We start from the raw sequence: 27,820 nt of genomic DNA, 5'->3' as shown, positions 1-27,820 counted from the left end.
ATATTTTCATTTTAAAGGAAGAAGAAACAGAAACATCAGCGACAACATGTGGAAAAACAAGCAAGGAGACAGGGCACCAGTCAGTTTAACTCAAACCCTGTACTATGGGAGGTTCCCGAAAAGCTTCCCTCACTCTGCACACAGGAAGAACTCCAGTCTGGACGGGTTCTTCTGGCAAAGTCTCGCGAGGTCCTTCCATTCCCATCTGGAACATTCCTTAAAACATGACAAGGACACAGAGAGTTCTTACTCTGTTCTTTTAATATGAATCATTTTAGGGACTAGCCCAACGTGCTGCAAGAGTTCATAAGACACAGGTCTTTGATCTTTGTGGCTTTGCCATGTATGTTTTTAAAATTTCTGGAATGCACCCAGGGAGGCAAACTGCTTGACAGAGAACACTATAAATATCCAAATAAATAAATACATACAAACATCTGGAACCCTGATTAAGCACCAAAGTTTTATTATTTGGGGAGAAGGAGGAGTGGAAGGGAAAAAAGAAACCACTGCACAGCATTTTTATTTTTATGGAAAAATGTCCCATTGCTTCCTTATAATAAAGTTCCTCTGATACTAACAAAGCTCACGTGTGCAAATTGAATGGGAAGTGGAGTCCCTAAAGTCCTGTGGCTACCCCCATCCTCTCACTCCTCCAACACACACACACACACACACACACACACACACACAGCAAAGCTACTCCACCTTCACCAGCACTAAAACCTCACTGTAGTTCCCTTTCCGAACAGCCAGTGGCAGAGGAAGATGTATGAAACACTAGCCACTCCTTACATCAAAAATAAAACCAGGCACTATATTATTCACTTGTCTTAGAGTTTCAATTAAGTGTGCCAAGTACAGATTTTAACTCCATATGCAGGAATTTTCTGGGAAGGAGGTATAAAGAGACTTGTGGGTTTAATGCTGTCTTCGTGAGGTGCTTGGAACAGTAATGGACAGTGAGAAATCCGCCACAGTTACATGTAATGCAATTATATGAAAATCGCCGAATCTATGTGGGTCCAAGCCACACGGTTAAGTGTGAATGAGGAGTCAGTTACAAAACCTGTGGCACGTTAAATGCCTCCATGTTTAAAGCATTCACAAAGAAGTCCCAACTGAGTCCCTGCTCTGCCCCACTGTGGGGCTCCCCAGTGAAATGGAGCTCTGACAAGCACAGGAAAGTCGTGTTGCCATCAGGCATCTCAGCGCACAGCGAGACACCCACTGCTGTGGGGACGGATGGAAACCCTTCGCCTGCCCTGCACCTTCCCACCTTCCTGGTTCTGCTGTGCTCCCTCCACCCATGCCAGTCGTGGGGCCCCTCCCCCATTTCAAGGACCACAACCAGCCTGACCCCCAGCCCCAATTCAGTTCCATCAGACTGTTCTCAACCTGCTGCAGTCACCTTTCACGTACACCTGAGCCCCTGGCCCCTCTTCCACAGTGCCCACCACAAGTGCAAGTCCACGGCCCTTGTTTGAGGTCTGTCTGCCCCAGCAGGCAGCAAAGTCCACAAGAATAGAATGGGGGGATCGAGGTTTGGTTGGTGTCTTGGCCAAGCTTGAAAGACGGTGCCTGGCTCTATAAGGCTTGCTAAGCTTTCCTCACTGGCACGTGGATGATTAAGTGAATGTGTTTAGCAACTGGCTTTTTCAAAATTTGCCCTGTTGGGAAGAGACTCCATGGCCACATTAGGATACCTGAGACCCCCACTGTGACTGGTCTGCCTTGGCCCCCGAAGGAGGGATGCAAGAGGTCACCAAAGGCCTGGGGACGGGGGCAACATCAAACAACTAGCGGTCAAGTTCAAAACAAGAGGAAGGCTCCAGCTTGTTCCTGTGGCAGCTGTAACCCAGAAACTTGGCCGTGTTACAAAAGCAGGAGGGTAAGCTGTGTGGGGGGTGGGCAAGTCCCCCCACCTCCAGTCCCAGGAGTCCCTCCTGCCCCAGCACCTCCACGGCCCATGCCCGTGAGGGTAGAGTGCTGGGAAACACGCACATGCCCGTAGATGTGCTTTGCATCGACCTCAAGGAAGGCAACATCTACAGAAATGGTTTCAATGCTGCAAACAAAAGGAGACTCCGGCTTTCTCTTCCTTCTAGGTTCCTTCTTTGCAGCTTCAGAATGTTTAACCATCCCAGTTGTCATATCCAATTGCTCTGTCCCACTTGGTTCATATCCATAAAACTCCTCCAAAGTGGAAGATGTTCTATTTAAAAAAAAAAAAAAATTCAGCGCTGGAAACCTGAGTTGAGAGTCGTGTCTGTACCAATTTGTGCTTTCCTAAGTGCCAGGGCAGCCCTGGGCACGGAGCTGGCAGCCACACAGATGCACACTTCTCAGTGACTCAGTGCTGCCCTCCTGATCTGCCCCTCGTGTTGGGATCTGTTCTGCGATCCACTGCCAGCCACAGCTGCATTCTGCATCCTGCCCTTCTCCACGGCCTGCCTCTCCCAGCTCCACTCGCATCCCTGCCTTCAGATCTGCTTCTTTGAAAAGTCTCCCCTCCCTGACCAGGTCGGCCCCCGGAAATCTGACGCCTCATCCCCAGCCCAGAGCATTCCCACCATCTGGCTCAGCAGATCCACCTGCTGGATCTACGTTCCTTCCGCAACAGGGAAGAGTCCTCTCCCTTCCCCACACTCCACTCCCTGGGGAGAGGACAGCCGTCCCCGGACCTGCCACAGGCTCTAAGCTAGAGGCAACCAAAACAGGCAAAAAATGAGCTTCAGATTGCCCCTGGAATCTGCAGATGCATGAAAACAGACATGGAATTAAACATCTTCTCCTCGCACAAGCAGGCATCATCTCACTAACTCAGACTATCCAAGACTGTACCCAGGCAGCAGCCTTAAGAATCAATTTGCACTTCTTTAAGGACAGTGAAAAAGACACACAGAGAGCAGCCACTTGGGACACCTGCATCCCATAGCAGAGTGCCCGGGTTTGAGTTCAATTCCAGCTTCCAGCAAATGCATGCCCTGGGAGGCAGCGGTGATGGCTCCCTGCCACTCACTTAGGAGACCTGGATTGAGCTCCAGGCTCCCGGCTTTGGCTTGGCCCAACCCTGGCTGTTGTGGGCATTTGAAAATAGACCAGCAGATGGAAGACCTCTCTCTCTCTCTGCCTTTCAAATAAAATGAAAATGAATCAATAAAATTTTTAAAATTCACCCAGAGAAAAACTGCCTTTTGAACATTCTTATAACAAAGATCTGGGAACTAAGAATACAGAAATTCCTACATAAGAAGAAAAGGGTTTGAAATCCATACAGAAGTCACTAAGTTAAAAATCAGAAATTCTCCACTTGCAGATCTGCAAAAGTGTCAGTCATTCCTGGAAAAATACAGGCGACACCTCTGTAGGAATATTCTTGGCCTCGTATTTATGGATTTCCATGGCTAATTTTTTCATACTAGTTCTTCCCCTTTTTCCTCCAAATCCATATTCTGCCCGACATTTCCCATCACTCACAGGTTATGTCTGCTATTGTAACCTACAGGAACAAATATTCATCTCCTAAGAGCTATACTGCACAAGCTTTTCATGCATATTAGGGGAAAATCAGGCTTCTGCAGGACATCAAAGTCCTTTCAGACCATGACCTTAACTGTGTTCTCTACCAGCATTCAGAACTTGGTTGCATTAAATAATACCGGTGTAGGCTCATAATGAAATAAAATCACGCCAGGATCCCAATCTCTCGGGCTGTCATGGACGCCGGTCCCTCAGGAGAAATGTCGTGCTGCTCGGCACTGAGAGGTTTCCGGAAAGCTGAATAGACCCACGAGTCACAAATCTGAAACTGCTAATATTTTCATCAGAAAGGAGTAAAAGAGCTTAATTCACCAAGACATTGCAACAGAGAGGCGAAGGGTGACAAGCCAGCTCAGGCTCCATGGGTCAAGACATTAAATGCTGAGATGTCACCGAAACGCTCATGGGGAAAACAGTTCAACACAGCGTTTTCCTTCGTGCAGATCAAAACCCATTACTCCTTATTCTTTCACTTTTCTCGCTTTGTTTGCCTACTTCCAATCCATTATTTTCAGTGTATTATTTAATATCCAGTTGTATTGGCATCATGTATCCTGAAACTCAACAAAGAAAACAGAAAGGTTCAAAGAGACCAAGAATTTACGAAGTCCCTGAGGTAGCAGGACACAGAGCACAGAAGGACCACAAGTCCCAAGCCCTGGGGCTGGCACTGGGGTGCAGCGGGTTACGCTGCCATCAGTGATGCCAATACCCCACCCTAGAGCACCTGTTTGAGTCTCGGCTGCTCTACTTCTAGTTCAGTTCCTACTAATGCACTTGGGGAAGCAATAGAAGATGGTCCAAGGACTTGGATCGCGGCCACCCACATGGAAGACCCAGAGAGAAAGCACATCTCCTCCTGGCATCGGCCTGGCCCAGCCCCGGCTGTAGGCAGCCATTTGGGAAATGAACCAGTAGATGGAAAATCTTCCTCTCTCTGTCTCTCCCTATCACTCTGCCTTTCAAATAAATAAATGAATAAATATGAAAAAAAGATCAAGCACTGCTTACACTCTTTCTGAGTAAACTACAGCTTACACAGGGGAGACAGTATGTGTGACATTTCTGATAAACTTCAGTATATTTTAGTCAACATTTGAAAGAATCTCGGAAAGGAGGCTGGAGGACAGTGGCAAATATAATGCATGGCTAAAGAATTTCCAGTCAATGAAAGAGAAGCAGGGTTGAGAGTTTAGTATAGTGGTTAAGGCTCAGGTTGGGAACCCTGCATCCCATACTGAAATGCCTGGGTTCAAGCCCCCACCCCACTTCTGAGTCCTGGTCATGTGCACCCAGGGCGGCCGCAGGTGATGGAGCAAGAAGTTGGGTCCCTCACCCCAACATGGAAGACTCAGATTGAGCTCCTGGTGCTTGCCTCAGCCTGGCCCAGCGCTAGCTGTTGCAGACATTTAAGGAGTAAACTAGTGGAAGTATGATCTTTCTCTTTCTGCCTTTCAAATAAATAAAGAAAAAATATTTAAAAAACAACAAAATGTCCCTTTGAAACACTTTAAAAGCAGAAGCCAGCCAATCAACCAAACATCCATTTACTTCCCCAGTGCCAAACGGCAGCTTTACTGGGTGAACCTATTTCCACACTTCCCACTTTTTACAAAGACCATCATTGGGGCCAGCACTGTGGCTTAACAGGCTGAACTCCCATCTGCAATGCTGCCATCCCTTACGGGCATTGGTTCATGTCTCGGCTTCTCCATTTGCAATCCAGCTCCCTGGTAATGTCCCTGGAACCGTAGCAGAAGATGGCCCAAATACTTGGACCCCTGCCACCCAAGTGGAAGACAGGAGGAAGCCCCTGGCTCCTGAGCCTGGCCCAGCCCTGGCTATTGCAGCCATTTGGGGAGTGAACCAGCAATGGGAGATATCACACGTGCGCTCGCTCGCTCTATCTCTTTCTCTCTCCATATCTCTCTCTCTCAATATCTTCCTTTCTCTCTCTAATTCTGCCTTCCAAAGAAATATATCTTAAAGAAAAAAATTTAAAAATCATCATAAACAGGACCCTGGAAGCATGTTTTCCCAGAAGCAAAGGAGACAAGAATACACCTATATTATACATCTGAGTCTTACAACAAAGAGCCAAAAGATGGCTAAAATTCAGAATAGATTCTATTCTGATATTATTTGTGATGGAGTATATGAGTAAAAATCAAAATGTCTTGTGATAGAACACAGAGTCTTGTGAAGACTAAATAATAATATTTTCTAGATACTATTTTCATCAATTCCCAAACAGTGTTTTTCGACAGAGGACAAAGAACTAAGAACAAAAACTCCCAAAATTACAGTGGTGCCGCTTCTCTGTGCTTTCAATTTTTGGTTTCATTCACCAGCAAACACTGTCCAAAAATATTAAATGGAAACTCCACAAATAGATAACTCATAAGTTTTAAATACCCCTATTACAATATATTGCTAAGATCAGTTTATTGGTAGTCATTGCTGTTCATCTCTTCCTGAACCTAATGTACAAGCTGAATGTTAGCACAAGTGTGTAGGTATAGCAAAAGCATAGTCTATATAGGGTTTGGTATTGCTATCTGCTGTGTCAAGTGTCCACTGTGGGTCTTAGACAGATGCCTGTGGCTAAGAGGGGACTATAGGACTCTAAGAAAAGTAAGATAATGGCATTAAAACAGATGATGAAGATCTACTGGTGTTTTCCATCACCATAACTGGTGAGGAAGCACAAGTAGTTGCAAAGTAAGCCATGTTCCAAAGCTTCAATTAAAAAAAAAATTTAAAAAGTGAAAGGAGTTTTAGTGGAACTTCCTGGGGATTGGTCCATCTGTGACTTTAGGCCACGGCCATCACCAGCTGTTGGTGCTGCACCAATATTAGTGACAGGGTTTACCTGGACTGGACTTGGAAGAGGAGAAATCACTCCAACTTTTCTCTAGACCCAGAGCACAGCTGGGTGGGAGCTATAGTAGGATAAGACCATATGCTGTAGTTCTGCAATCTCCATTCTGCCCAGTCCAAACACTAAGATTTCTGACCTTAACATTCTTGCATTCACAGACAAAACCACATCTCCAAAATAGCCTTCAGACAGAGTTATTGATGAATTTACAATCAAACTTAAAATACATCTTTATGAGAATGACCAAAGACATCTTGTAATAGTTAACAGCACTTCTCATTTGAAATGATTTTACAGTCCTGTGTGTGTGTGTGTGTGTGTGTGTGTTGTCTGTGTGCCTTTTCTCTCTTTTACACACATATACACACACATTCATACCAAGTGCATTACTGACACTCCCAAGGGCTCAAATGCCAAAGAAGAGATCATTGATACCACTGTCCCATATTATCTCTATTATTGTATATAATATAAATTTCAGAGCTAACATTTTCCTAAGATCTGATCAATCTTAAAATCAGAAAAATTTATTTAAAAATTTGTGACAGAGAGTGGAAATCTAGCCTAATGGTTAAGAGGGTCACAACTTGTGCTGGAGTACCCGGGTTTGGTTCCCAGCTATGACTGCTGACTCCAGTCTCCTGCTAATGCAGACCATGGGAAGCAGCGATGCTGGCTCAAGCTACCAGGTTCCTGCCACCGGGGTGGAGACCTAGATTGCCTTTCTAGTTCCTGGCTTCAGCCTCAGTTGCTGCAGGCACTTGGGAAGGGAATCAGTGGATGGAAGTTCTACTTTTCCTTCTCTCTGCTTCTCAAATAAATGAGTTTTTAAGAAGTCGTGATAATAACCCAGTAAAAGTCTTTGGAAAATGTAGGGCCCTAAGAAGAGACCAATGAGATCATAGAGTTTTCAGAAACTTCCCTACACCATAAACATTGTTTCCTCCCACTATGGGACTATTTTATTTTCAAATGCTAAATTCTTCTGAAAATTGAGGGAAAAAAGAAAGTTCATGTAAAAGCTAAATACATAGAATCAGAAAGCTGAAGTATATTGTACTCACTTTCAGGTTTGTAACTCAAATTGGAACTCATACTTCATCACATACACACTCAGACACACATATCCATCCATTAGACACATACTGTGACACTTGTCACATGTGATAGGTTGTCCAGGTCATGCAAATTTTCAGAATTTTTTATAATATCTTCTTATATTTTAGTGGAATTTATTGATACACTGGAGTCTCAAGGTCATAGGGATTGCATGGTAATTATAACAACAAATCTCATTGATTTTCATGTTAATGTGATGTTAATACAAAGAGAAGAGATTCCAGGTAGTTCATAGATACAATGCTAAAATATAAAAATACCTCTCTTCCTTCTTCCTTCCCTTTCTCTCCCTCTCCTCTTCCTTCCTTCTTTCTTTATTAATCTTAAAAAAAACCATATTTTTAATTTAAATTATAGTCAAAGGCTTAATGCTCCACTGATTAATTCAATAAGTAAAAAGACCATAGTTCAGCAGGAAAGTAGGCAAGAGCTATAAACAATAATCAAATGAAGCAGCTGGCACTGTGGCGTAGCGGGTAAAGCTGCCACCTTGCAGTGCTGGCATTCTATATGGGCGCCAGTTCAAGTCCCAGCTGCTCCACTTCCAATCCAGCTCCCTGCTATAGCCTGGAAAAGCAGTAGAAGATGACCCAAGTCCTTGGGCCCCTGCACCTGGCATGGGAGACCTAGAAGAAGCTCCTGGCTCCTGGCTTCGGATTGGCCCAGCTCTGGCGCCATCTGGGGAATGAACCAATGGATGGAAGACCTCCACCTCTCTCTAACTCTGCCTTTCAAATAAATAAATAAATCTTTAAAAAAAAATCAAATGAAAAGATGGCCATTTCACTTACATACAGTAAATTTTAAAATCATAGATCATTAAAACTATAGTAGCATATCTATAACTATATGGCTCTCTCTCTCTCTCTCTCTCTCTCTATATATATATATATATATAAACTACCATAAATAAGAGAAAACATGATATTTTGATTGCATGGGAACTACTATACCAAATATAATACAACCTTTACCCAAAGAGGTATAATGTTATTGTAGCTTAAAACATTATGGAATGGTTGACTATCTTTGGCAAACGACCATGCAGAATTCAGAAAACAATATCTGATTACCACTGCAAAATTCCCAGCACACTGGTACAAGGAGATGCGTAATACATGTTGAGTTATAATCTGCATTTGGATTAATGATTTGTGGCAACCTGGTTCTTTAATTCTCAATTACATGCATCCTATTTCTAGAGCTAGCATGTAAAAACCAAGGGGGACAACAGCACGAGGAGTGGGCAGGAGGGCAGAGAAGGGCAAGGACCCCACTGTGGATGCTCAGAGACCTTGTCTCTTAGTTGCTGTGGCAGATTAAACAAGACGACAGGAGTTGGAATTGTCAACATGTATGATGTTGCTATAAAATGACGAGACACAGGGAAAGAGTCTGATTTTATCCTACTTCTGGCTGACCCTCAGTTTAATAGGGAACTGGATTATAACTACCAACAGACGAAAACCTGTCAGCCCCGAGATCTCTGGAACACTATGGGGTGTGGGCAAGCTCATGTCATAAAATTCCTGTGATGCTTTTTACAAACACCTGTCTTTTTTTTCTTTTAAGCATTCACCAAGCTATTTCTAAACAAGTTCAACAGAATGATATAATCATTGAATTTCAGAGCCAAGGGACCTCTCTGTCATTTCTGAGGCTGAGTTCTAAGACTCAGGACTAGTTACTTGCTCCTTCCCAAAAGACACACACCCACCTGGCAGGCAGGTGGTAAGCCCATAAGTGCTCTGTCTTCATTTAGGTAGCTCCACCCAAAACCGTATTTCCCTACCATATCAAGGCTATTATATCCATTGTAATTAATAGCATTTAAATTGTTAGTTTGGCCAGGGGGCAATTGGTGTGGCAGTTAGGTTATTGCTTGGGAAGTCCACATCCCATATCAGAGTGCCTGGCTCAAGACCTGGCTCTTCCATGTCTGCTCCAGCTTCCTGCAATATCCACCCTGCCACGCAGCAGAAGATGGCCCAAGTACCTGCCACCACGTGAGAGACCTGGATCGAGTTCAGGCTCCTGGCTTTGACTTGGCCCAGACCTCTGGGGAATGAACCAGCAGATGCAAAATTCTTCCTTTCTCTCTCCCCCCCCCACCCCCCCCCCACCTCTCTCCCTTTCTCTCTCTCTCTCACTTACTCAAATAAAATGAAAATAAATAGTTTTTCAACACTAATAGGGCAATACCTATTGAAGAGTTACATTTGCTCTGTTTCTTATTCCTTGAAAGGAATAAAACCATAATGGGGAGCTCCTAAGAACGAACCAGAAATCTCACTTTCTTCCCAGGTTGCTTTGACTATATTTTGCGCAAGAGGAAGTTTTCAAGTATCAGAATGTCCATCTGGTAGAAATGTAGGATTGCCCAGAATTAAGTGGAGTGAACAAACCACAGAATGTCTCTGAAAACATCCCATGAATAAAATTTGAAGGCTCAACAATCTAAAACTGCCTTAGGTCAACTTTAACTTTCACTTGTGAAATTTGTCATTTTTCACGCTTTTTGAAAAAGGTGAATACATAGAAGTTCTACATTTTGACCAGTTATGGCATTTTTAAAAAATAATAAGTTTCTCCTACTCCTAGGAAGTACATCCTCTTCCCTGGAATAATTCCAACGTTCCATTTAAATCGAACTTAATTTGTAAAATTTCAAACTGTCTTTCTTTAATTACACAACAGACTTCTGTGCTAAACTTCAGCCGTATCATTTTCAAACAAAAAGTAAACCAGATGTTTGGTACTTACATGCAAAATTGAGCTCTCATTGTAAAACCAAATTAAATTTAAAATGAACTCTGGAATGAAGCTAAGCCCCACTGAAAACAAAAATAAAAACAAAACAAGCAAATAAACCAAAAAACACACTACTGATTTTTGTTTCATGGTTTGTTGATCTTGGCCATTTATCTGTAATTCCTTGCATCTAGGAAAATAAAAACACCCTGCCTCAAACCCCATTATTTTATCAACACTAGCACATTCATTTGGAATTTATAAATTTAAAAAAACCTAAAATTTCATATCACTTAAATAATTTTAAAAACTGAGTGCTTGCCATGGACTGAGCAGTTTTAAATCACATAGCTTTAATTTTCACACATACAAAAGGTTGGTCTTATCATCATCCCCATAACACACATAAAGTTGAGGCAGAAAGAGGAAAGCTACTGAGCAAGGTCCTGGGCACACTGGGGTTCACATTCGGGCAGGGCCATTCCAAAGTCATGCTCCCTACCCATGGGTCCCAAAATGGCTCAAAACCATGACGAGAGGCAAAGCATTGGGTCAAAGGTCATCTTATTCACTGGTCAATTTTCAAACTTTAAATTTCATGCCTGCTTCATAGAGTCCAATCACACAAATATCGCTTGGTGTTAGATGGTGTGGTCATCCAAGAGAATTCCCTCTCTCAAACACATCAATAGCTCCTGAGAGATCAGCTTCCATCAAGGGGATCTTAAACGATAATCAAAGTTCTCTCTCATCTGATATGAAATCAAAAATCAAGGAGACAAGACAAGCTCTACTGGCAAAGAAAATTGCATAATGTTTATCCGAAAATCATGATGTTCTCCATAGAAAGCTTCAAAGCCTAATCTGAACTTTAACATTTAGCTTCTCTGATAGGGCAAGAATGAAGACGTACCTGAAGGCCAGGTCCACTGAACTTTGAATTCTTACAGCTCCTCATGTGTGAGAGCAGGTGAGAGTGGTAGAAAACTTGTCGTCAAGGAGAATTAAAGCTGCTTCTCTCAGTTTTTAAAGTTCTCTTCTGCATGTGCTAAATCTACTCACCTCGTCTACACAGTTGACAATTCCCTAACAAGGGCAGCTTATCTGATTGTCTAACAGCTGATGTCTGGATTACACAGGTGTTCCCTTTTATTACTCTGGCTATTTATATCAACAACTATTTATTTAATTTTGAAGAACAATTTTCTGGTCACATAATTTTCACCATTCTGAACTATGTTAATTTTGCTTTCATTTATAGAACCATGGCAAGACTAACTTTTAAAAGTTGGCACCAATAAGAAATACTTTTGTCTATGATATAGCTCATTGGAGGAACTCATTAAACCATATTTAACTCCCTTTTCACTTTTCTGCTAAGTAATGGGAAGAATATAGAGAAGATTTATATTAGCATGAAGTATAATTTTAAGATGTTACTATCACTTTTTTTCCTGAAAAAGGTAAGGAGAATAAATTTATAGTTCCCCCAAAGGAAATAAATTTTATGAGCCTGGGTCCTTCTGACACCAATGAGAAAAAAAATTTTTTCAATTTTTAAAAATAATGGTTACTCACAAGAAAGCAATCACTTCCCTCTTAATCTACTTTTAAATATTGAAAGTTAATGAAAAAAGTTAATCCATGCTTCTAACTACACACCTCAAAGCACAGCTGCTGATCTGGGTATACGGAATTATACACGAGAAGAATATACTGAGGCTAAATCCACTTAGACTGTGGTATCTTTGCAAGTATCTTGGTGCAGAACAAAAAGAATTGCTTGCGCTGTTTTTTCTTACCACGCCCTCAAAAATCTCTATACTCTTTGATTACATGCTTCAATTAGAGAATGAAATGAGACCAGTCACCAAGACAAAAGAATACTTCTTTAAACTTCCACTTGAAGTTTAGAGAGAAATCATCACCTAATTAGCAACTTAAAACATCCCCAACTCAGGGACTCAGGCTGAAAAGCCAACCAGGGCAGACACAGGGTTTCCAGGGCTGTGTATCCAGCAAGTTGCTTCCCAAAAGCACCCTCCACCACCAGCAGAGCTGGAGGCAAAATTGTCCTTCCGTGAGGTGAGAAGCACCACAGTCCTTGGAATCATGTCTGGCAGAAGCTGCCTAAACACCAGAACAAGTCTAAAATAGACCTGCCAGGTGTTCGGGAGGTTGAAACATTTGCCCACGTGATACAATCTATTAAAATGCAAATGTGAAAAAGAAATGAAAGTATTTCCAGAACAGAGAATTTGATTTTATGATAGCTTTTTGCACAACCACAATATTTTAATAAGCTTCCACTCAAAATGTACTTTGAAGCTTGTCATGTCTTTCTTCAGATATGAAAGGGCCTCCCCTTCAATGAGGGGGAAATTTCTCAAAGACTAATCCTGATTACCAAGAACAGGAAGAACACACGATGGATCATAGTTGATTTCATAACGACATTGCTTACAGAGAAAATACCACTACTTATGTTCCATCTTCAGCCGAGACTTCTACAAAGCTCTCAAGCGACGCTGGAAGTCCCTCTCCTGCCCCGGCCTACTTCACAACGGAGGCTGCTGCAGCCGGACATCCCTACTGGATCAGGAGAACATTCGGGTGCAGGGGAGCCTCTGGTCAGAAACTATTGAGTCTGCTGTGTGCGCAGAGATTACGATCTTAAACAAAGAATCACTTACCTTTTGTTTCCTACACTCCTCTCATACTCCCACAGGTCTGATTTCAGTTTGAAAACAATTGGCCTTGAAGTGCCAAGAGAACAGTTTTTGGAAATTTTATGGAATCACGCCAATCACTTATGTAATTGATTATGAAGAAGAAATGTATCATCAGGCCACGTTTGTAGGTGTGTGTGCACTTCTGCATTTTTAGCTCTCCTTTCTGAGCTATATAATTTTTTAAAAATTTATTTGAGAGTCAGAAAAAAAAGGGGGTGTGGGAGGGAGAGAGAGAGCGGCAGCTCCCATCCACTGGTTCACTCTGGAAATGCCAGCAATGGCTGGGAACACAATCCCAGGTCACCCACATGGTGGGAATCCAACCGCTTGAGCTATCACCAGTGTCTCTGAGAGTCCACATTAGCAGGAGGCTGGAGGCAGGGGTCAGGGCTGGGAGTCAACTTAGGCACCCAGATGTGGGCTGCAGGCATCTTAACTGTTAGGTTGAACACCTGCTCCCTACATTTCTAGTCTGCATCTTTTCTACATGGATCACAGCATTCAGACACAGGGTGGCTCTAAAAGTAACCCATTAACCACATTTATTTAAGTCTGCCAATGTCTGGAAGACAGAGGCGTTTCGTCTCCACTCTTGGGATCACAGCAGATGACCCATCACAGAGGCCGGAGGAATGAACAAGGCCCTCTTGCTACCTGTTAGAAATCACGGCCACCATGGGGAAGTGAGCGACCTCGCAGTCATGAATCTACACTCCTAGCCCAACTGGATCATCTCAAGGTGCCTCTAAACTCACTGCACAAGAAATACTTTCAAAGGTCTACTCAGGCTTTAAAACGGCGAGTTCTTCCTCTTCACTTCTTGAGTGCATAGTTCATAAAGCAAATATAAAGCACCAAATATTCATCTCATAAGAGTGTCAAAAGGCACAAAACCCCAACAGCATTTATTGAGGGTTTGACAGTTTCATTTCCTTGATAGGTAAACAACAGGAGAGTCCACAGCCACAGTTAGTCTACCTTCGCGAATCAAAGAACCAATATATGGTCTTCCTCTTCATGCCATCACGTACGGGGAACAAAGTCCATCATAAACGACCTATTGGATATTGCACTTCTGAAAACAAATCACAGAGAAGAGTTCCATGTCCTAGGAACACCCACTGCAAGACAAAAAGGCCACCCCAACTCAATTTTGACACAGTCAAGTTCATTGTTCTTTCTGGGCACTGCTTGGAGATGCACATACACTGCTGAAGTCGCCCTGTGATTTCAAGTACAAGTACAAGGGGGCTTCACAGAGGTCACGGGAAATAAAAGATGCTTATTTTGATTAAAAAATTTCAGATCCATACCTAGGTTTGTCATAATACCTCATTTCCATGAGTTTCCTGAAGACCTCAAGTGAGTGCATTTCAACATTTTTTGCACCATTCATTTATGTATTTAAAAGGAAGAGTAAGAGAGAGAGAGAGAGAGAGAGAGAGAGAGAGAGAGAGACAGATCTTCCATCTACCAGTTCACCCCTGAAATGGCCACAACAGCCAGACGCCGGTCAGGCTGCAGCCAGGAGCCAAGAACTCCATGTGGGTCTCCCATGGGGGTGGCAGGGACCTGAGTGCTTGGGCCATCATCTGCTCCTTCCCAGGCACATAAGCAGGAAGCTGGATCTAAAAAGGAGCAGCCACTTAGTAGCATCCTAGTACGGGATGCAGACACGCCAACTTTTTAACCTGCTGTGCCACAATGCCTGCCCCTAAAGTCATGCTTTAATTCCATTTTCCTATGAAGTTTTGAAGTCCCCTCTCATTTACTAATCAGCTACAAGGCATCCAATCCTGCTGGAAGACTTAGCAATACAACAATGAATAAGCTCCAGGAGGGCAGGGATCACGAAATGCACAGAAGACACAGGCCGGATCCACATGATCACCCGCATTTCAGGGCGTCCTTTTGATAAGTACTATCAAAAACTGGACAAAAATGCAGTATTTCAAACTTTACGTGAGATGTCAATGTTATAAATATTCATATTTTCCCCTGTGTCTTCAACACAAAATAATGATGTTTATTATAAAGGGGACAGGGATAAAGTGATAGAATACGAAACTTCCAGTTTTAAATGAAAATCAAAGCTCTCATCATGGTGTCCTCTGAGAGCTTCAAAAGCAAATTTTTGAAGAGAAGCAGGTGACTTTACAGAACAGCATGGAATTTCAATCCAGCAAATCCCCGTTGGCTTTCACATAGTACCAGACAACTCTACACATTCGGGCTCTCAGTGACAAACTTTCCAATATTCATTCATGTTAACGTTGGTCCATTCTCCCTTGCAACAGGTGTGCAACAGCATCTACTCTGAAGATATTTGATTCATTTCTAAGAGCTACACAAAGAGTCACAATGTTGAACAGCAGGAGGAGAAACCTTTTAAATGACAACATTTGAACGACTACCAACCATACACCCCACAATGCCTAAGTAATGAGCATAACACCACGGACCCTGAGAGACACCAGCAAGACCCCAGGAAATGAAGACTGCTCGTTCTAACTGAGCTGAGGATGAAGGCAAAACATTTACCAAAGCAAGGGAAATGTGGACTCAGGACATCGCATCACAGCCACAGATGTCAGACTGTAGTGGGAAACTTGTGTGCATGAGGGGACGACAAAATGATCATGGAGTTGAGATGCTGTTTGTGACACTGGCACCCCATACAGCACAGGTTCAAGTCCCGGTTGCTCCCCTTCCCAGCCAGCTCCCTGCTGATTCGCCTGGGAAAGGAGCAGAAGATGACCCAAGTGCTTGGGTCCCCACCACTCAGGGGGAGACCTGGACTGAGTTCTGGTTCCTGACTTTGGCTTGGCCCAGCCCAGACCATTGAAGCCAGATCTTTCTCTCTCCTCCCTCCCTCCCTCTCTCCCCCTCTCTCTCTCCCTCCATTTGGGGACAGAACCAGCAAACAGGGATAGAAGATCACTTTCTCTGTCTATTTGTCCCTCTCTCTCTCTGTAACTCTGCCCAAATAAATAAACCTTTTTAAAAAGTTCCTAGAAAAGTGGAATTAAAAGATAATTTTATTGTGTTGCAAATAAAAAAGGATCAAAATCCATGCATAACTTTTTGATGAAACCCATTTTCCATGAACTTTTTTAAAGATCTCACATATCCTGAGAGCAGGGAACACAAGCCTAATACAACACATGTAAATACCTGGATTGTAACGAAGCTATCATTCTGACAGATACTAACAAAGATTCACTAAGAAACAACCTTAAAGTTTAAAATGTCACAGACTCAATGTTACAAAACATATGCAGGCGTCTTTCCCAGCTTCTTTAGGTAAAATAATAAGAGGTACGATACAGGACAGGGAATGAAATATATAAGTACGTGTGTATCACCTGCATTCTATACTCTATCGGAAAACAATAAAACACAAAGAAAATGTCCTCCTCCTAACTTCCTGAGACAGTATGCCACTGCCCCTTTATACATAAGGCACAGGCTTCCCAAATCTTATCTTTTTAACATTTTACTGGACAACAACACAGAACTTGCTCTGTTACTGAGTTGCCAGTATTTTCAGGTCTGATTTATTACAGAGGGAAAAAAAAGCACTAAGAATAAAGAGTAATCAGAACATTCTAACAGATTTAAAAAGTACACCAAAATGGTGCAATATTTACCAGCTGTAGGCCAGGGCTATAATAATCAATAGTTGTAGAGATTACTGACAAAACAACAATAGCAATCAAATATATGTAACTAGTAACTATTTAAACTGGTAACAAAGGCTTTTATGATACCATTAACAGTAAATGAGCAACTCCCATAAAATATGACTGAATATCACCCCTGATAAGAGTTTAAGTACATATAACCATTGTTATGTGAAAAAACATTATTTTTAATATGTGACAACCCGACAGGATTTAATTACCACACCTACTTCAAACTATTAGCTGTTTCATTCAAACCTGGAAAAATAATATTTATGTGGCTATTGAGAATCATTATGATTGATGCAATCTTTTGTGTTAGTCCCTTTATAGTCATTCACATTTGTTATTAGTAACAAGGAAAAATGAAAGGGGAAATGTGTGTTTTTGTTTTGTAACAAAGCTTTTCTGATGATGACTAACTCCTTCCTTTGAACACAAAAAGCCTCTTAAACTAACTAATGTACATATAAATATGTTCTTTACAACGTGTGCTAAGCAAGAAAAGAAAGGGAAAAAAAGCCCGTAGGACTTAAGCCAGAATTAAAAGCAACCTAGGCAAGAGTACATGAAAGCTGACAGGAGAGCTGCTATTCTTACTCTCAATTTCTTACAGCTCATCTGCTCTCAAGGAAGAAAAATCATAGTTTCTTTTAAGCATATCCACAACAGATCTCACTTGAAAGGAAACATAGCGAGTGATTTGGCATGAATGGGCATATTACCAATTTTCCAGCATCACTACTGAATATTTATGTCGGTGACGAATGATGACACTGGTGAGATATTTTAACACGGAGCCTTGCCTTGTAAATCGTCTGAATGATGCTGTGTCAAAACAACACCGACCATCAATCAGAGGTTTTAAGACCAGTATTTCTTGTTTAAACATGCTACCTGCTCAGCAGAACCACTTGTGTGAACAGGCATAGATTAATGTGTGCAAAGCACAGCCCTGTTACCTCCTAACTTACAGAGCTATAATTTAACAGGCCTATTATCGTCAAGGTAATTTTGACAGTGCTGAAATATTATACCTGCTAAAAATATGCATTTAGCACTAACTCCCGTGGTCATCGGAACTGAATACACAGACAGACGGGTCGCCCTACAATTAGGTTCCTTCTCTACTGAGCACTCTTTTCTGGAATGGCAGCAGCATGTTGACAATTGCTTTTATAAATACTGCAGCAAGACAGTCTTTCTGGCGGTGCAAAAAGCTCACCGCCTTGCCTTCCCGTCGCTCTCCACTTCTCCACCTGCGGTGGCTTCTAAGGGACCCCTTCCAGATTCCAGAAACAGAACAACAGTTCCAGCTACCTCCAGTTATCTCCTGTTGCGTGTGCATTCGCAGAAACAGCCTTATTCAGGATATGTTGCATTTGTGAGATCATCTCCAGAGCCTAACTTCCCACTCACTCAGGCTGGGACTGTTCATCATGAGAGCAACTCTAGATTGTTGAACAGGGAGGACATGAGCCTACGTCTGTGTCTCAAAACCTATCATTCGTGTCCTGGCCGCACTGACCCCAAGTCCACTCCACAGGAAGGATGAAAGCAACGGCGTACGTCGGGACGTTCCATTTTCTAACATCTTAGCTGTCGTTTAAGTTAATTTATAAAGAAAAGTGATATCAACTTGCAATTGTTATGCCGTGGAATGCACAAAAGAGCACACACACACCCCACAGAAATCATCCATGTGAACCAACGGGGCTGGCGATCACCCAACAGTGCCTCTCAGAGAATAAACAAGCACCTCTCTAGACACCAGGGGCTCAATTTCTTAAAGCCAAATGAATGCACTGGGAGCAAATAAATATTTATCTGGAGCCCACCAGGGTCAGTGCACTCAGCCTAGTGTTACGTCCCCATAACTAGGCATGAGAAAAAGAGAGCAACCAAGCCCTCATCTGGGGAAGTAGAGAGACTTGATAAAACTACACAGCCCCACTCACACTTTCTCCCCAAACGCATGTCTACAAGTCAATACATTTACTCTACTGTATTTAGAATTAAACTACATCCATTCACGATGTCAGTGTCTGCCTATGGCAGTTACCAGTTGGGAAAGTGTTAATCGGGAATTCCAAGCAATCGTGTCTGAAATGCTAGGTATGCCACGATCACACTTGACTATTTCTTTGATGCACAGCTTCATGTCTCAAACACAATAAACCACGAAAATGCTTTCAAAATTCCATATCCACACATTTCAGAATACAAAGACTCAAGTTATAAAGCCAGAATTTCCCAAGAAAGCTTTACAATAAAAACCAGGTTGTGCACGGAAGTGCTCCTACATCCTAGCCCTGAAATACCGCAGATACTGCTGCCCTCTGGTGTCCGGTGTCAAAAGTAGAATCCAGTTGGCCAAAAGGCGAGAAAACACGATTTACATGTAAAATAGAAATCAACTCCCAATCTCTCAATGGCTTCCTGTTGCCTGGGATCTGTGTTACCCGCTAATTAAGATCTGATGGAACTGAAACGGGGCTAAGATCATAGACACGCTGACTAGCAAGAGGCAGGTGTAGCAAATAGCAACAGACCACATCCGCAAACGCTGGATTCAACCGGGGCTGGGGTGGGGGGAGCAGAAACTGGAGAAATTGTGGGAGCAGCTGGAAATTGGGCTCTCCAACAGACACACCCAGTGCCATCGACAAAATCCATCAAAGGAGGAAAGAAAATGGACAAGCTGGCGTAGCACTGTGGCGCAGGGGGTTAAACTGCCCACTATGTGTGACGTCAGCATCCCATCCCCGCTAATGTGCTGGGGAAAGCAGTGGAGGATGGCCCAAGTGCTTGGACCTCTGCCATCCACATGGAAGACCCGGATGGACTTCCAGGCTCCCACCTTTGGCCCAGTCCTGGCCATTGTAGCCATTTGGGGAGTTAACCAGTGGATGGAAGATCTCTGTCTCTCTCCCTCTATATAATTCTATCTTTCAAATAAATAAATCATCAAAAAAGAAGTAGGGTAAAAGGAAGAAAAGAGGAGAAAAGAAAACCTGCCCTTCCCATTGTAAAGCCAGGTTCAAACTTTACCCCACAGGCCTGTGATGTGGCATAGCGAGCGGTTTAAGTTAAGCTGCCACCTATGATGCTGGAGTCCCATATGGGTGCCAGTTGGAATTCCAGCTGATTCATTTCTGACCCAGCTCCCTGCTAATACACCCAGGAAAGCAGCAGAAGATGGCCTGGGTCTGTGGGCTCCTCCACTCATGTGTGAGACCCGGATGGAGTTCCTGGCTCTTGGCTTCAGCCTGGCCTAGCATCAGCCATTGTAGCCATTTAGGGAGTGAACTAGTGGGTGGAAGATATTCTCTGTCTCTGTCTCTCTCTCTAATTCTGGTTTCAAAATAAAGAAAGAAATCTTTAAGAAAATTTATCCCCAAAGCTTTATTTACCAGGTTATGAGAGATGAGTAGGGATCATGTTGTATGCACAAACCAAGACAAACTTCACACAAATGCAAGTTCAAGCAGAGAGGAACCTAAAGGTCCTATAACTTGAGGCGACCTCAGAAACCAGCTGTCTGGAATGGTGAAGGTAGTCCCAGTCACTTCACTGCGGAGAGCAAATATGCACTTTCCGGGTTTACCACGCTCTTCTCCTTACATCCCAGGAACCGAACAAGGGTGGCAGAGGCATGGCCAGGCTTTCAGCACCCTCCATGGGACACTGGGGTCTCCCGCAGCCCAGCCACAGGGGACAGGGGCCTGCAGGAAGGCTGAGAGATGGCACATGTCGGGTACACACGGCCAGGAGGGAATGCAGGACAGGGTGGCAGAGCCCAGCCCAGCGCAGGTGAGAGCTGCAGACCGAGCAGCAGGGCAGATCCCCGGCGGCTTGGCCCGCAGTCTCCGTACCAGCTGCTTCCTGGACGTCCTTCCTTCCTACTCTCTTGGTTTTCTAAAATCTGGGCAGCTGCCAGGATGCCAAGCTCCTAAGCAGCTCTTGCTGACCCCTGGGGCTCCTGGGAGAGCTTGCGCTGAAAAACTCCAGAGAGAAAAGCCAGGCTTCCCCGTCTCCCCGTGCAGCCTGGAGAGCCCTCGATAATTGAGTAGGCACAGGATTCTGCAAGGCTCTTCAACACACCCATGGTGCTCGCACAGCTACCTTGGGAGCCTGGGGCAGGGATGGTTAAAAATATCTTCCAACCATTTAAGTGCACACCATCGATGCATAAACTCTGAAGCATAACTCACAGCCTTGGCCCTCCTCCAAAGTAAAATATTCACCCAAATGGAAACCTAAAATCTACTATTAAGATGTAATCTATTTAAAAAAAAAATTTACCACTAAATAAATCATTCATGACCTCTAAATATTTCGGGCAAACTAAAGGCTGATCTTTGGAGTGTTTATCTGGGCTTTAATTTTACTGTGAGGAGGGGGAGGCAAGACAAACGCTCATGTGCTCCTATGAGATTAGCAAGATTGCAACTGGATCCCAAATGTCTGAGGAATAAGCAAGTAGTACTAGGAGGAGGAGGAGGAGCCCACAATCCTCTGCATGAGGACCCTGGCTAACTACAGTGAGGTGCACTCAGAAGCTGTGATAACAGAAATGCACGCAGCCCCACTTAACGCTTCAAACATCATAACCGTAGTTTCCAGACCAACTGGCCAAGCCCTGTGGACTCAAGAGCTCTAAGAGCCCAGAAGCCCTCCACTTTCTAACCACAGCTGCACTCAGACTGCCCGCGACAGCCGTAGCCATGTGATCTCTGCAGTTTACAATTCCTTGCACTTGGCACAGGGCCTGGGCCAAACAATAAATAAATCTATGTAGGATGCCTGCCAGAACAGGTGTATTTAACTCTCACCACTGTGACCCCGGAGATAAGAGATTCCATGCTGCTAGCATGCATCAGGCACTGACCGTGTGGCTGAGAACAAAGTGCTGAGAATGGGTTATCCAGCTTAATTCTCCCAGTATTTGAATAAGGCAGGTGTGAGTAGTATGCCCATTTTGCAGATAAGAAAATCAAGGCCCAGAGAAATTAACCAACAAGCACGTGAGCATTGCTAACCAGCACCAGGACTGAATTCCAAGGTCCACACTGTTCACCACAACACCCTGATCTGGCAATTGCATGTCCAGCAGACTCTCTGTGCCTGGTCATGCAGCCAATCTGTGGCCGAGTCAAAGGTACCCCTGTGCCCTCCCCATGCTGCCAGTCTGCCTCTGCAGGTGCTGTCAGTTATCGTGCACATGAGCACAGCCACTCCGGGCCTCACAGCAACAGCAGGACCACTCACCCGCCAAAGGCAGGAGCCTACAGTGATGACTAACTCTTCAGAGAAACACAGGGCCTCAGGGCGGAGGCAACAGCCACTGGGAAACAGCCGGCCAGACACATTTAAAGAAACCGAGTACTGAGTACCACCATGTCGCTACCATGCAACCCAATGGCCACTGTGAGACTAAGACTGAGTTTTTACTCAGGTGACTCGAGGGCACGTTTCCATTCTGCCAGTGGACGTCAAGCCCTTCTTCATTGCCATGGCAGGCAAAGTGCACAGAAGAAGAACATTCCACAGCTCTGTTGTTCCAGACACAAAAGGGCTTCCCGATTCAACAAAGAAACAACCCACAGCTGTCTCGCCTCTGCGAGGGTTCCTGAGCAGAAGGCCCTTCCCGAAGGTGCAGAGCCCGCAGCAGTGACGTCAACACAGCCAGAGGTTAAGCAGCAATCTGGCTACCTTCAAACACATCTGTGTGTAGGCCGAGGGGCGTTTCCTAAGCCACACCACAGGTGGATTCCTAAATCAGCCTGCAAACGAACATTCATCTATTTTTACACACACACATAAATCAGAATAAAAGATCGTGTGCTCCCTACATTCAGATTTGCTCTGGGAGGAGAAACTATCAGAAAAGCTTTCTGTAGAGAATGAATCAACACGCGTCGCGATTTTCTTCCCAGCGTCGCCTCCATCTTCAAAGACGGAAATGTAATCAGATTCTAAGTTTGTGGCAAGACATATGTACTGAGAAACTGGGTGTCTGACTTACCTATTGGATTTCTATCAAAGAACAATACTGGAGCTTTCAGAATTGACTCAAACATTTTGTTGTGCAGAGTTTGTGAAGAATTAACCAGGACGTAGAATACCAACAGAGATCTTGCTATGCCAAAAAGGACGGTAGCTACAGTTAAACCTGAAATAAAGAAACAGCAATAAGAAAACTCGGGATGCCTGCATTTTCTCCCACCCTGCTAAAGCAGGCAGTTTACAAAGATATTAACTTATTTTATCTCATAAAGCATTGCACTCGTATACAAAGCAGAATTAAGTCTATTTTTCTGCCACTGAATGCAAACTACATGAAGGAAAAAAACTACAGCTTCATTCTAGGCTTAAATAATTCAATTACTTAGAAGTAAGAAAGATAATCATAAGAAGTAGTTGATCAGACCTGGCATTGTGGTGTAGCAGGTAAAGCCACCGCCTGTGACGCCAGCATCCTATATGAGCACCGGTTCCTGTCCTGGCTGCTTCACTTCGGATTCACCTCCCTGCTAATGGTCTGGGAAAAGCAGCAGAAGACGGTCCAAGTGTTTGGGCCCCTGCCTCCCATGTAGGGTACCTGGATGAAGCTCCTTGCTCCTAGCGTGGGCCTAGCCCAGCCCTACCCACGGCACTCATCTGGGGAATGAATGAACCAGTGGATGGATGATCTCCCTCTCTCTCTTTCCCTCTCTCTCTCCCCTTCTCTGTAACTCTTTCAAATAAATACATCTTAAAAAAAATAATTGATCTTCCCTTCTCCACATTCCAAATAATATTTACAATATGTCCCCATAAACTAAAAGCGTGGTATATTTTTAATACCAACATGTAATATTAACAAGGAATGGGAAAAATGATTTACCTTTTCCTTGTAGAAAATGCCCAAGTAGCTTTAAAGAATTTGAAAATATCATATTAAGTTCCACATGGCAAAACTCTTAAATAGTTGAATTGCAAAAAAATGCAAATTAGATTTTAACACCAGATAATTCATCTACATAGGCAACTGATCTCCCACTAAGTGTTTCATATAAACACAATGCATTTTAAATGAACATAACTTGAAAAACATATTTTTATTAAGACATGCACAAGTACCCACCATGCGTGCAGAAATTAAAGGAGCTTTCCTGGGTATCTCTTCATCACAATGTGAGGTGGAGTGGGGATATCTTGGGTAATAAATCTTTCCCTCTCAAATGAATCTCACTGTCACCCAACCCCTGCATGTGCTCAGATGCCTCAACTGCATCAACGGGTATTTTCTTGAGCTTGCCATCCCACGTGGACAGGTCACCACGGTGTTCTCCCTTCTGTTCTAGGCCTCACAGAGCCCACTACCCCAGCAGCTAAACAGCTAAAGGATTTAGATGTCTGAGCAAGTGATCAACAAAATAGAAAGCAATTTTCAGTGTGTGGGTTCTTACTAAGATAAACTCCCTCCATCTCCAAGTAAATCTCAGAGCGTTTCCTGGGGGAATATTTAAACTTTTAGGTGAGGATTTCCTTTAGAAAGTGTGTGATGCTACATACAGTCTAAGCATTCCTGTGGAAACAGTGTGTGGTGTTAGCATGAGTCTGGCGCACCACATGTTAAATGCATCGCACAGTTGGGGACGCGATAACATTGTGACTGCCAGGTAAGAAAGAGAGGAGTCCTAATTCCCAGACACTGTCTGTCCCCCTGCTTTGCGTCCCTCTTAAGTAATTAGTGAGGCCCAGGAGAAGGGCAGCATGGTGAAGGGGAGCTTTGCACACCTGGGAAGGAATGATGCTTTTATTTGGGGGCCATGCTGCCAGAGGATTTCATCCGAGTCCAATAAAAGCTGGGGTTTATTCAGACAGAATTGGAACAATCCGAACCACAAGGTGGGGATCCGTTTCTAATCCCCTTGCCCATCCATAGAATGATAGAAGATTTAGCGAAAGCCACCTATTAGAATAGACAATAGCCACATATTTCCAGTGGCTGATTTTCTGAATGCTCAATCCTAGTTTCACTTTCAAAATCCGAGCAGAGCAAATTGAGAGTCTTCATTCAGCCTCTTTCTTTTAGTAGATTTCAAAAAAATAATTATTCTAATTAATTCACAGAGCCCGTGCGACTCAGCCTCCTGGCCTGTGAAGACACTGCTGCATTTACTCCTGGAAGCCCTTGGAGCTCACACAGGCTAACACGTGCAGAGCCTCCCATAATAGACGGAACAATTCGACTTTACCTGAGTAAATCCCCAAGTACCAGGTAAGATCTAACTCTGCAGTGACATTTCCTCTTCCACCGACGGTGACATTCAGGGCACTCTGCTTGTTTGCCCTGTGTTGAGGGGAAGAGAATAAAAAGTACTGAGATGCAGGCTCCACTTACACAAACACAAAACCAAACGAGCCTCACTTTGGGGGAAACGTTTCATGGTGCAGAATGACCCCAGGCTCACACAGGCCTGTGTCTGTCCACCTTACATAAATCCACTTTGAATACTGACTTTCTGTTCTGTACATGTGGCTGAGGGTCAGACGTGGGTAGAGGCCATTACGGGTCACACTCCACCGGCAAGAACTCTAATTGTTCTGCAGGTGAATTCACTAAGTGTGGATTAGAAGAGAAGGCGCAGCAAACTCCGCCCCTCCCCTCCCCTCCCAGAACTCTCTACAGAGGTAAGGTTTCCTCCTGGGTTTTGAACTCTTTGTGTCAGAGCAGAAATAACTCACCAGTACGAAAGCCACCAATCCTGAAGCACGTAGGCAACCTACAGAAGGGGAACCAGAAAACTCAGCACTGGCAGCGCAAACCTCTTAATCGCTAAAATACAAAGGCCAAGGTTGCAGAGAACAGAGACGGTGCCCCAGGCTGAGGTCTGTGCAGAGCCCAGCTTTCCAGAAGGTCAGAGGTCAAGGCAATGCACAGTGTATTGTTAAATCTTAAAAAAAGACCCCACACACTCCCCCCTTGTGGCAAAACCCCAGGAAGCACCACTCGTTTTGTTCCCCACAGAGAGCTAACTTCAATGCAAACCCCAAGTGAACAGCAAAATGCGGCCTAAATCATTAACAATCTGAGGATGCAAAACAAAGGCCACAGCTTACCTGAGCCGCCATGTTGAGCACAAACAGCACAACGATGATAAACCAGTGGGCGCCAGCTGTGAAGTAATTCCTGTAGGCCTTAAAGCCAATTTTCCCTTCAGAACGGCTCTCCTCAGTCAGCGCTGCCTGCGTGGTCTCAGGCTGAAGGAAAGAGGCAGTGAGAGACAAGGTAGACGACAGCACAGCCCCAGAATTGACCATGCACTCCACTAGGAACGCTGTGGGGAAACAGGTGCGTCTCATTGTGGCAGGTGGGAGTACAACAGGGTCCAGCCACATAGGAGGGTCTGCAACACCCGGCCAAGCTGCACACACAGCCACCCCTGGACCCAGCCATCCCACACCTAGGCTCCTGTTAGAAGAAAGGGAACAGCGTGTGTCTATTACGGAACAGCTCTGAAGTATGAGGAAGCACCTCGTGATTTCTAGCATGTGCCTAACACACCCGAACTCAACCTACACGTGAAGTGAGGTAGAATTAATGTGTCACAGCTGACTATTTGTCACTTAAAGAGAGAAACATAAACAAATGCAAACTGAGCTCACACAGTACATTTGGGTAATAAACAATTGGGATAGCAAAGGAATCTATTCCATGTGCATCACCCAAGCTGCTGGATTTAGACTGTGAGGGTTTGGATAGCGAAGAAACCCCAAATCCATTTCCAAGGGAGCTCTAATGCATTTCTGTCTGGAGGCCGTTAGGTGCATTACAGATTCCCAAGAGAGGAAGAAGTACTTGTCTATGGTGGCCACTGGAGACTCAATGATGAATAAGATGTGGTTCCCACTCTTGAGGGGTGAGAAAGCAAGACGAGAATGACACAACTCTGAAGAACAGGTATCGGGGCTGGCGCTGGGGCATAGCAGGTTAAGCCATGGTCTGCAATGCCAGCATCCTATATGGTGCCAGTTTGAGTCCCGGTTGCTTCACTTTCAACCCAGCTCCCTGCTAATGTGCCTGGGAAAGCAGTGGAAGATGGCCCAAGTGATTGGGCCGCTGCACTCATGTGGGAGACCGGGAAGACGCTCTGGGCTCCTGGCTTCAGCCTGGCATTGCCCCAGCCATTGCAGCCATTTGGGGAGTGAACCAACGATGGAAAAGCTCTCTCCCTCTGTCTCTCCCTCTGTCTCTGTCAGTCTGCCTTTCAAATAAATGAATAAATCTTTAAAAAAAAAAATCTATCATGTGCCAGGAGTTGTTGTGTCTTTGCACATGCTATTTCTGGCTTAATACAAACCATTTGACAATAGGGCAAAAGAATCCTATCGGTGACTTAGTGTGAGAACATTCCAGCAAGCAGAAGAGGTGGACCACAGCAGGTCAGTGTAAGGGGGTCTTTCAATGAAGCATCTGGAAGCTTGGGGCCACCGGAACAAGCAGGGTCTGCCTGCAGTAATTCAAGAGTTCTAGGATCAGGGAGAGCCACAGACAGCTTCGGACCGGCCAGCATCACACCCCACTTCTCCTCTCCATGAGACCGCTCAGCTCACACCAAAGGACAGCCCCAGCCAGGCTGGCCCCCCTGCAATCTGTGTTGACTCTACCAATTCCATTGAGCGTGCATTCCCAGAATCGACTCTGGGACAAACGAAGCAGAGCAGATGAAAGATCCGGCAGACCAATGAAAGCCAACAAAACCTGCATACAGCGTAGCAGGGGAGGCACTCACTTCCTGGCCCTCGGGGGCACCCTCTTTCAGCGAAGGCCTAGAGGACTGCTGAGACCACACGGAAGACTCGGAGAAGGTCCGGTTCCTCAGGGTGGGCGTGCCTGGGACGGGAGACGGCTCGGCTTCCTCATTCTCCTTCTTTAAAAGGGAACCAAAATCTACCCCAGATTTCAGAAACTCCGTGTAGGTTCCCTTCTGCACCATTTCTCCCTGAAATAAAAACAGAATTTCAGATTCTTTGCCTGTGATAACACTAATCTACCCTAGTAATAATCAGGAGAGGTGAACTGATCTTATAAATTGAGATTATCCCTAGATCCGGAATTC

At 44.2% G+C, this 27,820-nt stretch overlaps 1 protein-coding gene across 2 annotated transcripts in view; it reads right to left on the bottom strand.

Annotated features, from left to right (window-relative positions):
• The window catches only part of ABCC4 (ATP binding cassette subfamily C member 4 (PEL blood group)), a 267,134-nt gene that overhangs the window by 120,247 nt on the left and 119,067 nt on the right, over window positions 1-27,820 (bottom strand). For both annotated transcript variants that reach the window (XM_002713003.5, XM_051850536.2), the window contains 5 exons: window positions 27,494-27,703; window positions 25,821-25,961; window positions 25,446-25,483; window positions 24,956-25,050; window positions 22,738-22,884 (listed from right to left, as the gene is read on the bottom strand). In XM_002713003.5, the coding sequence (XP_002713049.1) occupies window positions 22,738-22,884; window positions 24,956-25,050; window positions 25,446-25,483; window positions 25,821-25,961; window positions 27,494-27,703 (631 nt within the window). The remainder of the gene's footprint in view (window positions 1-22,737; window positions 22,885-24,955; window positions 25,051-25,445; window positions 25,484-25,820; window positions 25,962-27,493; window positions 27,704-27,820) is intronic.

This window comes from Oryctolagus cuniculus, chromosome 9 (assembly GCF_964237555.1).
Source record: "Oryctolagus cuniculus chromosome 9, mOryCun1.1, whole genome shotgun sequence".
Taxonomy (NCBI): Eukaryota; Metazoa; Chordata; class Mammalia; order Lagomorpha; family Leporidae; genus Oryctolagus; species Oryctolagus cuniculus.
The sequence above is the reverse complement of the archived record's forward strand: the minus strand, read 5'-3'. Positions and strand labels throughout refer to the sequence as shown.